The 18,477-nt window shown below is 36.6% G+C and overlaps 2 protein-coding genes across 2 annotated transcripts; both read right to left on the reverse strand.

The window, feature by feature from the left end:
* Positions 1–1,261: 1,261 nt before the first annotated feature.
* Positions 1,262–10,087, reverse strand: ankrd33ba (ankyrin repeat domain 33ba). The gene is made up of 5 exons (XM_058060638.2): positions 9,414–10,087; positions 4,423–4,552; positions 4,189–4,329; positions 2,606–2,747; positions 1,262–2,495 (listed from the first exon to the last, which is right to left on the reverse strand). The coding sequence occupies exons 1-5, from the start codon at positions 9,816–9,818 to the stop codon at positions 1,769–1,771; spliced, it is 1,545 nt and encodes a 514-aa protein (XP_057916621.2). The 5' UTR covers positions 9,819–10,087; the 3' UTR covers positions 1,262–1,768.
* Positions 10,088–13,804: 3,717 nt separating this feature from the next.
* Positions 13,805–18,442, reverse strand: ropn1l (rhophilin associated tail protein 1-like). Its single transcript, XM_058059917.2, has 6 exons — positions 18,314–18,442; positions 17,918–18,050; positions 16,522–16,645; positions 16,272–16,433; positions 15,852–16,027; positions 13,805–14,445 (listed from the first exon to the last, which is right to left on the reverse strand). The coding sequence occupies exons 2-6, from the start codon at positions 18,046–18,048 to the stop codon at positions 14,385–14,387; spliced, it is 654 nt and encodes a 217-aa protein (XP_057915900.2). The 5' UTR covers positions 18,049–18,050; positions 18,314–18,442; the 3' UTR covers positions 13,805–14,384.
* Positions 18,443–18,477: the final 35 nt, after the last annotated feature.

Below are 18,477 nucleotides of genomic sequence, written 5' to 3' on the forward strand. Positions count from 1 at the left end.
ATTCTGTCACGGTCGGGCTTGAGACCTTCACGGTTCAACTCCAGGATGTAGAGAACAGGATCAAATGCAGGTAAAAATACTTATGGTGTGCAATGATAGCAGCAGCTCAGGAAGGTAGACGGACAAATGATAATGAACCCACGTGGGGATAAGCACACACCTGAACTAAATAGACAGGAGTAATTAGGGACAGGTGTGGGTGATTAGCACAACCAATTAGCACGACCTCCGTTATAACATCTTCAATGCTTGCTGGCAGTGTAGCTCGGCTGTTAGCACCACAGATTCATGGTGCAGAGGCTTAGGGTTCGAATCCTGGTTTGGGCAAATATGGCTGGTATAATTTTTCCATGTTAAAAAGGGCAACGAGCCTCACCAGGAATTGAACCTAGATCCCCTGCACCATGGCTCTGCGGTGCTACCAGTTGAGCTAAACGTCTGGGAAGCAACAAAATGTTATAACGGGTGTGATGACCACGATAAGTGCTTGACCTGGAGAAATGTTAAAATACTATACAACTAGAGTCAGCCTCACCGGGATTTGAACCTTCATCCCTTGCACCATGGATCCGCGGTGCTACCAGTTGAGCTAATCGTCTGGAAAGCACAATGATGTTATAACGGAGGTGATGACTACGATAAGTGCTTGACCGGAAGAAATGTTTTTAAAAAAGCTCTAACTCCAGTCAGCCTCATCAGGAATTGAACTTAGATCCCCTGCACCATGAATCTGCGGTGCTACCAATTGAGCTAGCCATCTGGCAAGCACCATGATGTTATAATGGAGGTGATGACTACAATAAGTGCTGGCCCTGGTGGAATGTTAAAATGAGCAACCACGACTGTCAGCCTTGCCACATTAATCATAAACACAATGCAAACGGGTCCCCGGCAAAATGATAATGGTCTAATTCATGAAAAAAAAATTGTTGAAATATTAAAAAAAAAACTTTTAAGACACTGACCTGCAGTTGACGTCCCTAGCTTCTCTTCCCACGCAACTGAGGAGAGTCAAGTCCTTACTTATATATACCACTTTGTGATTACATCATCAAACCCAGGTGAGCATGTCACGTCGTGGTGCCTTCAGGGGCCAAAGAGACACATACGCATATATACAAACATACATAAAAACACCCACAAATATACATACTGTGTACATATAGTTTTGTACATATACATATACACATAAATACACACGTATACACAGGTTCTCCACCAAACATGAAGAAAAACTGAAAGAACCCACAGAGATGTCAAAATGTTTATTCCAACGCCATCCCCCCACGACAGCCAATCAGGAAGCAGCAAGCATGTATGATGTTTTATGTAAACATTCAAGCTTTTTCAATACATCATTTATTATTATTATTAAATTATTGTGATTGATATCACAATAGTACTCCACAAGTATTTAGATTTCTAGTATAATTTTTTTTTAATTTAATTCAATAAAAATATACATTATACATGCATTCATTGGTTTTCCAAGTATAAAGACAGTCGTTATGTCACATTATGTATTATTTGTAGAAAAATTAGCATTAGTGAAAAATATTCATGTATATATTTATGACTAAATCGATGTAAAACAAAATATGGCTTTGTCCTTCTGGGCTGCAATAAATATGAGAAATAAGTTAGCTTCAAGTATCAAGAGCCCTGGGTAGGTGGCGGCCATCTTTAAGATGCTACTGGGAATAAACCCACCCTGAGTCCAGCGTATTAGCTTTTTTTTTTTGCCATTTTGTGTTTCATGTGCATTCGTCTACTTCCTGTTCCCGACAGTGAGATGCCTCTTGGTTATGGCGTCCAGTCTCCTCCTCTCAGCCTCCTCTGCTTTCCTCCTCTCCTCTTTTAGCTCCTTGTATCGCCACTTGGGGATCTGCAGCAAGTGCCTGCCGCCCCCGTCTTTGGCGCTGGTTTTCCTGTGTATTTTTTCTGGTTCATAAGTGGGCACGGGGGCTTTGGACACCCTTACCTTGGGGATGGTCCACCCCGGCTTGACGCTGCTCCTCCGCCTGAGCGCTATGGTCAGCGGAAGCAGACTGGTCCTTCGTGTCTGGGACAACATTCCCAGGCTGGAGCTCCTCGTTCGAGGCACTGAGCTCTGCGTCTGAAGGCTGGCTCGACGCTCGGAAGAGGGTTTGGGTACCCTGGGGTTGTGGAAGAGCTGGAGTTGGGTGTCCACCCCGTCCGCATTGATGGCACTGATCTCTTTGGTTTGGTAATAGCGGAGGATTTCGGAGACTGCGTAGCGTCGCTTGCCGACGCTGGGGGGGCTGTCCGGGCACACCGTGTGACAGGCGACGGCGATGAAGGGGCTCCTGATGGCGGTCGTCACAGACACAAGGTGGTCAATGACGCCGGAGTCCTCGGGGTTGGTAACGTTGGCGATGTTGAAGATATCACGCGCCATGTCTGAGAGACGCTTAAGGCAACCGCGGGGCTCCTGGGCTTTGGTCACCAGTGACGGCAGCGGCGGCCATTCGAGACTGCAAAACCAACATGGCCGTTAGTTCCCTTCAACAGCTCAACCAAGCCGCTATTGATGGACTACAACTGATTGGGATTTCCAACTTCCTGTCAAACTATCCCTTTTTACCTGTAAGCATCGGCGATTTGTTGCGGGCAGGGTCGTTCCATGAGTCGCCCCATCACCCAGGCTGTTTCATGGCGGCCGGTGAACACCGCCCACTCCCTGGCGGTCATTTGGCGGCCGCAGTCTCGTGCGTTTAGGGTGGCCCCTGCAACGGATGGCTAGTTAAAATCCGACCTTGATACCGTCAGGTGCAACGCATGCATGGCACGTCTGAAGAGGCTGTCTTATAGTTGAACATTATTAGAGCCCTCTAGAAATTAGATAACACCCCTATAGTCGACTATTAATCAATTTTGTAGACATATCACAAAATATGACATAGTGGGAGATCAATGAGACAATGTTACAGTTGAACGTTATTAGAGCCCTCTAAAAATTAGATAACACCCCTATAGTCACCTATTAATCCATATAGCAGACATATCAGAAAATATAACATAGTGGGAGATCAATGTGACAATGTTACAGTTTAACATTATTAGAGCGCTCTAAAAATTATATAACACCCCTATAGTCACCTATTAATCTATATAATAGATATATCAGCAAATATGACATAGTGGGAGATCAATGTGACAATGTTAGAGTTGAACATTATTAGAGCCCTCTAGAAATTAGATAACACCCCTATAGTCGACTATTAATCAATTTTGTAGACATATCACAAAATATAACATAGTGGGAGATCAATGAGACAATGTTACAGTTGAACGTTATTAGAGCCCTCTAAAAATTAGATAACACCCCTATAGTCACCTATTAATCCATATAGCAGACATATCAGAAAATATGACATAGTGGGAGATCAATATGACAATGTTACAGTTTAACATTATTAGAGCCCTCTAGAAATTAGATAACACCCCTATAGTCACCTATTAATCGATTTCGTAGACATATCAGAAAATATGACAGAGTGGGAGATCAATGTGACAATGTTAAAGTTGAACGTTATTAGAGCGCTCTAAAAATTATATAACACCCCTATAGTCACCAATTAATCCATCTCATAGATATATCAGCAAATATGACAAAGTGGGAGATCAATGTGACAATGTTACACTTGAACATTATTAGAGCCCTGTAGAAATTAGATAACACCCCTATAGTCACAAATTAATCCATATAATAGACATATCAGAAAATATGACAAAGTGGGAGATCAATGTGACAATGTTACAGTTGAACATTATTAGAGCGCTCTAGAAATTATATAACACCCCTATAGTATATATTAAACTGTGGAATTTTTCCTTTCGGATTCTGAGTAGTACTTCCTGCATGTAACTTCCTAATGTAACATTACTGACCCCTAGTGACCAGTATATGTTATTGATACAAATACTAGGTCATATAATGTGATTTTTTGAATTCATTATATTTGTATTTTTGTTGATTTTGCTATTTTTATACTTGAAAAAGCTTAAGTTAGGTGAAAAATATCTAAAATATGCTAATTTTCTGACAAAAAATAGGCATTACTCAACCACAAAACAGTGGTTGTTTATTAATATATTTTTTAAAAAACAGGATAATAGCAAAGGTGTATGTAGCATGGTTAGCATGTAGCATGTAGGGAGCGTTACCTGCCATCATGAGCGCCCGCACGCACTCAACCCGACCCTGCATGGCCGCTTTCATCAACGCCGTGAAACCGTGACAGTTTCTCCTCTCGATGTCCAAACCTGAGTAGTAGTTGAGCAGGAAGTTGGTGATTGTCATGTGACCTGGAGACATAAACAAAAAAAAACGTGCGTTGATATGTGTGTGTGCGAGACACGGACACGTTGGAACCTCAAATGTCAACATAAGAGGCTTACCTGCCTGCGCGGCGGTGATGAGGGCAGTGTTCCCTTCACTGTCCTGCCAGTTAGCGTCCAGATGGGGACACTGGGATAGCGCTATGACAACATCAACGTAACCATGGTAACATGCAACTAGCAGCCCCGTCTGAGAGAGAGAGACACAAAAGAAACATGCCAATACTATGTTAGAATAAAATATAGATAGAATGAATATAATGTTAGTTATCACTCTCATATCAATTAGCTTAAACAATAGAAAGTGTTTGAATGTGCTGAAGAAGAAATGTTCCTGTGACCCCGATCAGAGACCCCCAGCCCCCCCCCCCTGGTCCTGGATGTGCCCGGATGTAGCAACAGCAACCCTGCAGATGTTCATGTTAATCCTGCAAGAATGTGTCAAGATAAGAACTCATAAAACAATAAAAGTAATTACTCTCACATATATATACACACACATTAAAAATAAAAATAAAAATACATTTAAAAATACATTAAAAAATAAATTAAAATTAAAATTAAAATTAAAATTAAAATTAAAATTAAAATTAAAATTAAAATTAAAATTAAAATTAAAATTAAAATTAAAATTAAAATTAAAATTAAAATTAAAATTAAAATTAAAATTAAAATTAAAATTAAAAAAATAAAAAATAAAAAATAAAAAATAAAAAATAAAAAATAAAAAATAAAAAATAAAAAATAAAAAATTATAAAATACAGTTAAATTTTTTTTATTATATTAGGAAAGCAGGAAGTGAACAAAATGTAACAGTAAAATATAATCTGATCCATGTTCAAATGTAATAAAACCAGTGCTGCACAGTCAAATTAGACTGCATTCGCATTAATATGACACATGTTTTCACTTTAAAATCAGGACCTGTCAAACTATGTGGAAAAATAAGCAAGATCTTTTGTGCCAGTAAAGGTGTTGTTTGTGTATGTGTGTGTGTGTGTGTGAATAGTACTTATGTCTGCCAAAGCGAGGACCTGGGAAAAGTTGGGTAGTTTTTCAATTTTTAATAATTTAATTTTTTTTTTTTTTACTCAGTAAGACATCCGACTTGCAAGTCATGTTGCCAGCTTGTATGTTAAAAGAATACTGGCGGGCCAGATTCAAAGGCTTAGTAGACCGCATATGGCCCCCGGGGCCGTAGTTTGCCCACCCCTGATGTAAAGAAATAATACAAAAATATATAAAAATATATAAAATATATAAAATATATAAAATATATAAAATATATAAAAACATAAAAATCTAAAAATATATAAAAATATATAAAAATATATAAAAATATATAAAATATATAAAATATAAATATATAAATACATAATAAATATAAAATAAATAAAATATTAAATATTTTTTTCTTTCTTGTATTTGTTATGATTAACTATATTTACTGTAGTGCAAATGTAAAAAATAGAATTTCATTAAGCAGGAAAATTTACAATATGTATTTTTAACTTTTAAAAATGCAGGATTTATAGTCTGTGTGTAATGGACATAAAGTAAAACAAACAGAACCCAAGTCCACAATTAAAACAAGCCAGGCTGTCAGCCAACTGCACGTAATCTCATTAGTGTTGTCGGGCCTGGGGAGCCTTAAGGCGACAAAGGGGGCGGGGGGGAATGTTTCTCGGGAATAATTGGCGGATTGTGCGGAAAAACCTTTAACCGTGGCTCTGGTCTGTATGGATCTTTGTGGTGTACTGGTACACTTTGACAGCTAATGTTTTTTTTTTTTCATTTAGGCCAAATAAAAATGGCTGACTTCCATTACTTTTGTTATTACGTCGGTTCTCCGTGACTTTAATCTCCTGTGGTCCAATTCAACTGATTTATGCTGACCTCATAACCTTGTCACACGCTTTAATACCCAAAGTTAATACAAACCTAATATCGATGTATGTTTAAGGTTACTAGAATAAGATAAATACAATATATTATATTGATACAAACACAGTAAAGATAACATTTCATACAATGGAATAATTTGGATTGCCGCTTGTGTTGACATCAGTGTCAGTGGGTTACAATTGAGCTGACACATGAAAACAAATTCTCGTCATCTTATTATTAGCACATGGTGTAATCTGGGGAGTATCCAAGGCTAGGAATAGAACAGCTTATCCTTATCAGTCTGGAGGAAAGAGAGATGTGGTTATGTATCTATGGCTAATATCATACAGTACAACATATTAGATATCTTAGATATACGATTTTTTTTTTTTTTTTTTTTTGGGACCATGCAGACATTGTGTAGTAGACCAGAGGCCATGTTCCATTCAATGTCCTAACACTGACTTTGATTTTTCCATTCATTCACATTAACTCATGCATGCTTTATTAGCTTTATGTTTATGCAGTTATGAATGCTTATGTCGCTTTATTGTTTATAAAAGCGTCTTTGGACATTATGGAAGCCAGTAATTTAGGCCCGATCCCAATTCTAGCCTTCCCTAAAAGTATCCCAATGAGCAGAGGTGGGCAAACTACAACCCGGGGGCCACATGCGGCCCGCCAAGTGTTTAAATACGGCCGTTCTTTTCAAAGTATTTTATAGAAACTTAACATCATGGCTTGAGCCAACTTTTTGATGATTTTAGGTAGCTTTTTTTTAATCAATTTGGTTATTTAATGTGGTCTGCTGTTTACAATTCAAGAAACGATACAAGCAGTTGATGTTTGCTAAATACAAGGATTCTTGAACCAGTCATGATGTGCTATTTATATCACTATATTGACACTTACTATGGTACCCATTATGGCATTGGATGCTCATATCACCTCATAGTTCGGTACGTGAATTAAATTAAATTAAATTAAATTAAATTAAATTAAATTAAATTAAATTAAATTAAATTAAATTAAATTAAATTAAATTAAATTAAATTAAATTAAATTAAATTAAATTAAATTAAATTAAATTAAATTAAATTAAATTATGTTGCATAATTTATTTTCAGTTGCATAAATTAAATTAAATTAAATTACATTATTTTATGTTGCATAATTTATTTTCAGTTGCATAAATTAAATTAAATTAAATTAAATTAAATTAAATTAAATTAAATTAAATTAAATTAAATTAAATTAAATTATTTTATGCATAATTGCATAATTTATTTTTAGTTGCTTAATTTAATTTAATTTAATTTAATTTAATTTAATTTAATTTAATTTAATTTAATTTAATTTAATTTAATTTAATTTAATTTAATTTAATTTAATTTAATTTAATTTAATTTACGTACCGAACTATGAGGTGATATGAGCATTTAACAACATTTAATTTAATACAAAAAACTATATTATATAGTTTATATTAAACTATATTAGGAAAGCAGGAAGTGAACAAATGTAAAAGTTACTGATTGTAAAAGTACCAGATGGTTGGGTAGAATCTAATAAGCTTTGCTTCTTCCTACTCCTTTTGGACATGTGGAACTGTGAACTGATTATGTGATGCATTCAATTGTCATCTGATGCATGTTCAAATGAAATAAAACCATTACTATAACAAAGTGCTCCTGAAAAAAGGGACTCAAGCACATATAGCAGATTACATGACACTTTTACAGATTACAATAATTCCAAATGGACTGAATTATATGTGTAAAACTATATATAGGCTGGCACCTTGACGATTTTGTGAAATAAATGCGGCCCTCGAGTCCAAAAGTTTGCCCGCCCCTGCCGTAGAGAGGTTCATTGAGTATTGCAGCATTGAAGCACGACTGTAAGAGCTCCTCTTTATGTTGCATAATGCTCGGTTACAGCGTGTGATTATTTTGGGATGCGTAAATCTGTGTCAGGATATTGACTTCTTCCACACACATCTCTCGGTTTCTCTGCATATAAACACAAGCAGGCTATATATAGGCTATTTGCTGCTTCACCCTGCAGGTAGCATGTAGCGTCCTTCCTTTTGCAATATTTACATCTAATAAATATTGTTTTGCACACTTTTATTATTTTTTTTATTTTTTATGCTGCCAAAAACAGAAACTATCAGCTGTGGTCAAGTCGTGATGGAGACGTTAGGACGCAGTTTTATTGGTTATGGAAGTGATAAATAGCTATTCAAAATCAACTTTATTTACATTTGGGGATGACATAAGGAGGCAACATGCATGAGGTTTACATGGAGGTCAGTTTGGATCCTTCCTTGACCTTGAAACACTCCTGTAAGCCTCTATGCACAGAGCTTTCTCTCCAGAATCGGATGCGCCTGAACTCATCTCAGTATATATGATATACTTATATTTAATATTTATATTTTTTTAGAACCGTCTAATATATATGTATATATTTTTTTTAATTTAAATTTTAATTAAAAAAAATATATCTCCAGAATCGGATGCGCCTGAACTCATCTCAGTATATATATTTATATTTAATTTTTTTAGAAACATCTAAAATATATATACATTTTTTTATTTTAATTTTAATTTAAAAAAAATATATCTCCAGAATCTGATGCGCCTGAACTCATCTCAGTATATATGATATATTTATATTTTTTAGAAATGTCTAAAATATATACATATATATATATTTTTTTTAATTTTAATAAAAAAATATATCTCCAGAATCTGATGCGCCTGAACTCATCTCAGTCTATATATTTATGTTTAATTTTTTTAGAAACGTCTAATATATATAGATTTTTTTTTAATTTAAATTTTAATTAAAGAAATATATCTCCTGAATATATTTGCACCTGAACTCATCTCAGTATATATGATAAATTTATATTTAATATTTATATTTTTAGAAGCGTCTAAAATATATATATACGTATTTATATATCTATCTTTTTTTAATTAAAATTAAAATATATATATATACATTTTAGACGTTTCGCTTGTGTCTTTGATGTAAAAATACACATTTTTATAATTTAAATTTTCCAAGATTTCAAAAGCACCTTTAAGAAAAATGATTTAAAGCTACAGTACACATTCTGTCAGAGTGTCGATGAAAATAAATGTCATCATACCTTGTTGTTCCGGTCCGTCTGCTTGACCTGGTCCTCCGTGAGTCCATTCCGGATCATAATCCGCACTAGAGTGGCGTTGTTGCTGCAGCACGCCCGGAAAAACGACATCGGCTCCGGGCTCTGTGGGGACGAGGTGCGCTCAGAGTCCTCGAATGCATCATCAGGCGGGTAGAACGAGTCGTCTGACGCGATGCTCCTAGTGTCGTCCAAGTCCTCGAAGTCCACTTCTTCAAAACCATCCTCCTCATCATCATCACAGGAGCTAGGGTAGTCTTCATCGGGGTCCTCTTCGGCTAAGGTCGGGTGGACCTGAGCGATATCCCCGCCGGCTTTCTGCTGCTGGTGCTGCCTGACCCGGAGCGACGATGCGACTCCTCCGTCTCTATCGTCCGTGATCAGCACCATCTAATCCCCGAAACCAGCCGAGCAGGCATGGGACCCGTCGTCTCTCTTCGGACTTTATCGGAAAAAAAAAAAACTTTTTTATGCACTACTGTGATTATGTGCTGTGATGTCCCTCATCGAAGTTACCGCGCCGTGAACGCAGCACGCCTTCATCAACTTTACAAGTATCCTTTTGAGAAATTAGCAGAGGGGAAAAAATGACGTGTTGGCACAATGCTAAACATCTCATGGAGGGCGGAGAGAAACAGAAAGCAAACCTACAGTCTTTTAATCCGATTTGATGGACCCGGGACGCTCGCCCCCCCTTCCCCCCTCCCTTCCATAAAGCATAAAAGTATTACACAATCATGTCACAGTTGTTGTTCAGGCATTACTTTGCAATAATCGAATATAATAACTATTATATTCTAACATGTGCAATAATCTTGCATTTTAATGCCACAATTCCCATATTAGGTCAATTCAAATCAATTATTATTTATTTTATTATTATAAAAAATAATAATATTTTTTATTTATTTAAATGCATATATATATATATATTATTTTTAATAAAAAATAATATATATATACTATTTTTTTATAAAAAAATAAATAAATATTTTTTTATTTTTATTATTATTTTTTATTATTTTTCTAATTAAAAAATTAAAAAATAATGATTAATAAAAAAATTAAAATAATTATTTTTATTATTTTTTTAAGTGCTCCCTGTTTCAAAAAAGAATAAATATTTTTTATTTTTATTATTTTTTTATTTATTTATTATTTATATTTTATTTATTATTATTTTTTTAATAATAATAAAAATAAAAAATATTGATTATTATTGTTTTTTTTATAAAAAATAATAATATATATATATATATATATATATATATTTTTTTTTTTATTTTTTTATTTTTTTTAAGTGCTCCCTGTTTCAGTGTTAGCCTATTAATATTCCACACTGCCACTTCCTGGGTGACTTCCTCATTTTTAAAGCATTTCTACTTCCAAACTTCCTTTTTCAAACTTTTAAAAGTAGGATAAAACGTGAAGAAAACATGTTAGACACACTTGCAGCGTAAGAGTACGGAAGTAAGGTTTCCTTAGTAGTAATTAACGCAACATCAATTTCCATTTTTGTTGCTCATGTTCAATCAAAGCAAACCGAAGCTGAAAATTGCATGGTTGCTGTTGCACGGCCGTTTTATGTGGTGAAACAAAAGCGTGTGTTTCTTGATGATTTATGACGAAACATCAAATGGGGGAAATTCCGCTTGAATTATGGGAGACAAACAAGCTCTTTGGTACAAGAACCTCGAACGCTTGTAACTCATAAGCAGGGATTCTCATCTGGAATGGCCGGGTGTCCATTTTGACCTGGTTGCACATAGCTAGTAAAGAATGATCATCAATAATAAAAAAAACCACAAATAAATCAAGCAATACAGCAAATACAAGTAAAAAGGGAATTATAGGGGTGTTAGTTTGTGTTGTGAGGGCTCTAATAATGTAAAAACAGCATGCAGAAGGTTGTAAACAGGATTTCAATGCGGAACCGTGATGAAGGAGGGAACCTTTATCACCTGTTTATGACTTTCGACATGCTGTTTTTACATTATTAGAGCCCTCACGACACAAACTAACACCCCTATAGTCACCATTCTACTTGTATTACCCAATATAGTGGACATAAAGTAAAAACAGCGTGTGTTTTTTACATTATTAGAGCCCTCACGACACAAACTAACACCCCTATAGTCACCATTCTACTTGTATTACCCAATATAGTGGACATAAAGTAGAATGGTGACTATAGGGGTGTTAGTTTGTGTCGTGAGGGCTCTAATAATGTAAAAACAGCATGTCGAACAGCATGTCTGCAAGCTGTTTTTACATTATTAGAGCCCTCACGACACAAACTAATACCCCTATAGTCACTCTTCTACTTACCCATTATAGTGGGCATAAAGTACAATGGTGACTATAGGGGTGTTAGGTTTGTGTTGTGAGTACCATTCTACTTGTATTACCCAATATAGTGGACATAAAGTAGAATGGTGACTATAGGGGTGTTAGTTTGTGTCGTGAGGGCTCTATTAATGTAAAAACAGCATGTCGAAAGTCATAAACAGGTGACAGAGGTTCCCTCCTTTATCACGGTTCCGCATTAAAATCCTGTTTTCAACCTTCTACAAGCTGTTTTTACATTATTAGAGCCCTCACAACACAAACTAACACCCCTATAGTCACCATTCTACTGATATTATCCAATATAGTGGACATAAAGTCCACTATGGTGACTATAGGGGTGTTAGTTTGTGTTGTGATTACCATTCTACTTGTATTACCCAATATAGTGGACATGGTGACTATAGGGGTGTTAGTTTGTGTCGTGAGGGCTCTAATAATGTAAAAACAGCATGTCAAAAGTCATAAGCAAGTGACAAAGGTTCCCTCCTTTATCACGTTTCCGCATTAAAATCCTGTTTACAACCTTCTACAAGTTGTTTTTACATTATTAGAGCCCTCACGACACAAACTAACACCCCTATAGTCACCATTGTACTTGTATTACCCAATATAGTGGACATAATCACAGAAAATAAGACATCCATCCTTCTTTTATGTGGCTTATCCTCATTACAAGGACAACGGAGGAATGCTGGAGCCTATCCCAGCTAACTTAGAGCACCCTGAAATGGTTATAGTGGTTATAATGGTTATAGATAACATCTTTCCACATTAAATTGAATTAGCAAAATATTCCTAAGTAGAGGTGCCTGTGTGTGCTTTCTGAGTGTAAGACGACTTTGTTGAGAGGCGAGGACACGCCCCTCCCGCCATCAAATTTCACCTACGCTGTGGTCTCTCCCTGCTGCATACCGGAGGCGTGCGCCGCCTCACAAAGCCCCCCTTTATATGCGCACCTCCTGATGAAGTCAAAGTGTTAATGGGCTTCTTTGTGACTCGGAAGTTCCAAACGTTCCCTTTTTCTCCATTAAGGTACCGATTATTTGGAGATTTATTAGGAGTCCTTATATAATTCACACTGAGGACAAACATTTAAATCAATTTAGCCACAAGCTGAAAAGGAGAAATCCAATAGTCCATTGGCGCTAATCCACAGGCAGTAATGAACCCATTTGAATCAGCCAGCAATGGCCCTTAATTATGTTTTTTTTTTTTTTTTCCTTTGTGATGTGTTTTCATGTGTGACAAAATGAGCCATGCTTCTTTATCACTATTAATTGGTTCCAGACCTGGATTTCTGCAAAATAGGATTATTTATGACACAAAAAACCTGTTTACAACTTTCTGAATATAGACTCTACGTTATTAGAGCCCTCTAGACATGAAATAACACCCCTATAACCACTTTTCTACTCATATTACCTAACATAGTAGACGTAAGCCATGCTTCTTTATCGCCGTTAATTGGTTCCAGACCTGGATTTATGCAAAATATGATGATTTATGACATAGAAAACCTGTTTACAATCTTCTGAATATAGACTCTATATTATTAGAGCCCTCAAGACATGAAATAACACCCCTATAAACACTTTTATACTCATATTACCCAACATAGTAGACGTAAGACATGCTTCTTTATCGCCGTTAATTGGTTCCAGACCTGGATTTATGCAAAATATGCTGATTTATGACATATAAAGCCTGTTTACAATCTTCTCAATATAGACTCTACATTATTAGAGCCCTCAAGACATGGAATAACACCCCTATAACCACTTTTATACTCATATTACCCAACATAGTAGACATAAGACATGCTTCTTTATCGCCGTTAATTGGTTCCAGACCTGGATTTATGCAAAATATGATGATTTATGACATAGAAAACCTGTTTACAATCTTCTGAATATAGACTCTACAATATTAGAGCCCTCTGGCCAAGGAATAACACCCCTATAATATACGTTTACACTCATATTACCCAACATAGTAGACAATAATACAAAATAAGCCATGTATGTCTTAAATACATGCTTGTGTGTGAAACCTGTTGTTCCGGCAATCAGGTTTGGTGCTTGTGTGTCTCCCACAGCATTTCAGTAACGTTACGAACCAAAGATGTATGTTCCCAGAATAGCTTCATTTATGGATAGCATCTTCCACAAACTGGGGGATTAATAACAATAAATACACATTACTGCATAGTAGCAGTGTAGAAATTGTTCTAAAAATTTAGTAGTTTTACTTTATTTTGGTTTAAATTGCCTGTGCCAAAATGTGCTCAGTTTTAGAGGCCCCACTCTACAGTGTAATGACCGTAATACACTTATACTGTAGCTGTACTGTATAGCAATAGCACAGTGATTAATTAAGAATATTCTAATCTGCAAAGATGATGACATCCTCATTCCCGGAGGAAGATTTAGAAGGCTTAGTTAGGACGCTTAGTTCACTGACAGCTACTCACCATAGCGGCGGTTCCCTTAAAGTGTCCACAGAGTTCACCCGCTTCCGTAATTTAGAAACATTTGTCTTTAAAATGAATGTACACACCCTCCTCGCGTCATGCAACTGCCATTTTGTTCAACTTTTAGCTGAGATGACTCACAGGGCGTCCTCCCGATAGATGAAGTCAACAGGTTTGATCATTCCCTGCTGTTTCTCCCTGCAAGAAAAAAAAAAGAAAAATACTTTTGTGATAATAGAAAACAATATAGCACTAATCTTACTGCATATATGTAAATAAAGGGTTTTTAATTACAGCTATTTATGAAATAGAATTATTATCAGGTTATCCACATCCATTTAAAAATGTTGATAGGATGTACAGAGCTTTGAACTATAAAACATGTTGAAGGGGTGTCTTTTTCACAGGAAAAAACTCTTATTTATTATTATTTATTATTATAATTTATTATATTCTTTATATTTATATTATTTTATTATTATTTATTATATTATTATTTATTTATTTAATCATCCATGGAAGTTGCTTGATATCTCTTATATTAAACTCTCATGTGCTATTCATGTTATCATTTTTCTAATAATCTTTTGCATGACTATATACACGGTAAAACACTTCAACTTCCGGGGTAACTGCCTCACTCGCGTGTGATTGGCTGTCTCCGGTCAACACGGCTTCCGACTTGTAGTCTAGCTAGTCGCTAGCGGCTACGGTTAGCTCCGCTTCTATAGCCGCTCTACTTCTGTAGAATGTTAATAGTATTTCATATTATATATATTTCATTGAGAGCGAGCCATATTCGCGGCAAAACATCTGAAAATAAACACTATATTAATCCCAGAAAGCGGGTCTTCCCATTTCTGGGGTATATGACAAGACAAGCATGTGATTGGCTGTCCACGGTCATTGTGGCTTTTGATTGGTCTATAACCGCCGGGGGATACTTCGTTACAGGACAGTAGTGCGACCGATAGTGCAGTGCCCCGTTTCATCCATTGGGTGTCACTGTAGTACACAAATACAGTAGTACGTTGTCTTATAACAGTCGCCATTTCTTTGGGATCTTTCAGAAACGTGTATAAATGTATCTGTTGATGAAGTAAGACTGAGTACTTTTTCTGTTCTGTTAGTATAATAGGAGTATATATATATATATGGAATAAGACAGCAGCATTATAGTGAGTGTGTGTATGATGAATGAACTGTATATAACACAGAAATATAGGACTACAAAGCGCACACACATGGATAAGCTTGCTGATTCATAAAAAAACCACTCACTGGTGAATAAAGTCACATGATGTTACGCTGTAATTGGGAGCATTTCTAGGTCATGTCCTTTAAGAGGCACCCACCATTAAGGAAACATTTTCTTGATTCCTGCTGATGTCAAAACCTGAAACAATTCTGTTCTGCTTCTTACTCTCAGGGCGCATAAAACCGACGCATCAGCGCTGGGATTTCACACCAACGACTATCACTTTCTCCCAACGCCATCTGAGGCCGAAAAAGCTGTCTCGGCTCCCAAACTGACTTGGCGTCTTTCCAGGCCAAACACTTCCCACTGCATCATGTGACTTTTCAGGAGGAAAAAGTGAACCTACACTTGTGGCTCCAGGCTTGTGAGAAAGCTGTCAATGTTCTCCTGTTGTATCTCCGGGTCCAGGTGAGCCAGGTAGGTGCACAGCATCGCAAATATGTCAAACGGGATCCTTGCGGCGGCTCCTTCCTCATCCTCGGTCAGGATCTCGCAAGCGACCTTGAGGGAAGTCTTGAAGGTCTTGTAAAAGACAGAAATGTACATTCAAATAATAACACACACAAAAAACAAAGAATCTGTAACACAGAGCATGACTGCCCCCGTGTGGTGACAGTGTTAAACAACACGGATTGCAGCTTCTTTTCTTCCCAGCACATCATCTCCAAAGTTCTCCATGCTTGAAATTTGCTTCCACTCGTCTCTACCGCTCGGATTGTCACGCTTTTGAAGCAGAATTAGCGACCCTGATGGAATGGAATCTTACATCTCCCAGAGCACTGCAGCCCACAGCGAAAAACTGCATCCAGGTGATGTCCGTGTCAAAGTTGCCCAATATCAACATGTTCTCCAGCTGTTCCTTGGGCAGACACAAGGACTTCCATTTCTCCCGTAACTGCTCTCTGCTGCACGTCTCCGCAGCGGACAGCTAGGGTTTAACCAATTACAATTTAATGGTGTAGAATCTCAAAAAATACATAAATTACTCAACCAAAAGACAAACAAGATGGAGGTACCTGCTTGTGAAGGGTCTTTAGCAGACCCGGAGTCAGTGTTGCGTCTTTGTTCTTGTCGTTGACATTGAGCTCCAGTCTCTCCTTGACTGGCAGAGTCTCTCCTTTAGACAGCGCATCGAAATATCTGGGAACATACAATCCATTTTTGTCTTTGGTTCGTAACGTTACTGAAATGCTGTGGGAGACACACAAGCACCAAAACCTGATTGCCGGAAACAACAGGTTTGAATGAGGCATAAACGAAACACATTTATAGCATCACACACAAGCATGTATTTATGTCTTACATGGCTTATTTTGTCTTACTATGTCTACTATGTTGGGTAATATGAGTGTAAAAGTATATTATAGGGGTGTTATTCCATGTCTAGAGGGCTCTAATATTGTAGAGTGTATATTCAGAAAATTGTAAACAGGTTTTCTATGTCATAAATAATCCTATTTTGCAGAAATCCAGGTCTGGAACCAATTAACGACGATAAAAAAAATATGGCTTATTTTGTCTTATGTTTACTATGTTGGGTAATGAGTCTAAAAGTTGTTATAGGGGTGTTATTCCATGTCTAGAGGGCTCTAATAATGTAGAGTCTATATTCAGAATGTTATAAACAGGTTTTTTGTGTTATAAATAATCCTGTTTTGCAGAAATCCAGGTCTGGAACCAATTAACGGCGCTAAAGAATCATGTCTTATGTCTACTATGTTGGGTAATATGAGTGTAAAAGTGGTTATAGGGGTGTTATTCCATGTCTTGAGGGCTCTAATAATGTAGAGTCTATATTCAGAAGATTGTAAACATGTTTTTGATGTCATAAATAATCCTGTTTTGCAGAAATCCAGGTCTGGAATCAATTAACGGCGTTAAAGAAGCATGTCTTATGTCTACTATGTTGGGTAATAGGAGTGTAAAAGTGGTTATAGGGGTGTTATTCCATGTCGAGAGGGCTCTAATAATGTAAAGTCGATATTCAGAAGATTGTAAACAGTTTTTTGTGTCATAAATAATCCTATTTTGCAGAAATCCAGATCTGGAACTAATTAACAGCAATAAAGAAGGGAAAACTGTATGGTACTTAATTAGTGTTGTAGTATTCTACCGTCTGTTCAGCCATATGATACCTCATCACATGCCTATGTGTATGCTTTCTTCTCTGTGTAGTCAATGTATTACTAATTCATATTTCTATGAACACAATTAGGATTCACTTGAGTTGCACCTATTCATTCATATTCCATGCAGTTCTTTCCATTGTGGAAGTGTTGCACCAGAAGCAACAAGGGAAGCCCCCGGGATCCAATTAAAGTCAAACAATGCAAAGATGAGAAACACAGGTGAAAAAAAGGGCCTTGAAGACATTGTTATGCTATGTGAAATGTGTACTATAGATCAACTCACGCTGCAGACCACACCAGCAGGTCTTTGGGCTGTGTTCGGATGGCTGCCTTTGTGAAGTTCTTGAGGATGTTTGGCAGCCCTTTTGGGATGATGATTTGCTGGGAACAGTACATAGTCTCCGGAGGCGGCATGGCTGCAACACAGAACCATAAAATAAATTAGTGTATAAGCATTATATATCATCCTAACAGTAAATAACTCTTACCTTGAGTACAGATTTTTATTCAAAACATGTAAATAATAGTAATAATGCTGTACTACAATACCTGTACTCAGTTACGCTGGTATTAGAAAGCAATTATCGTCCTTGTATAATGACAATTAACTGCTAAACAGAGCTGTACATTATATCATTAATCATATATAAATGTTATCATTATGAGGGAAATTAATTACCTGGTTAGTTGTCAAGCAAAAAGTGTTGACAAAATACCGTTTGACGTAGTTATTGGCTAGCTCAGGCGCCGTCTTGTTAGCAGCATTGGTTGCCTAGCAACGGCCCATGCACGCGCTCGCTCGCTCTTCTGTGGACAGTGTTGTCAAAGTGCGGCTCACGTTCG

This window comes from Doryrhamphus excisus, linkage group LG5, assembly GCF_037039965.1.
Source record: "Doryrhamphus excisus strain RoL-2023G ecotype Guam linkage group LG5, RoL_Dexc_Guam_v1.1, whole genome shotgun sequence".
In the NCBI taxonomy this organism is placed as follows: domain Eukaryota; kingdom Metazoa; phylum Chordata; class Actinopteri; order Syngnathiformes; family Syngnathidae; genus Doryrhamphus; species Doryrhamphus excisus.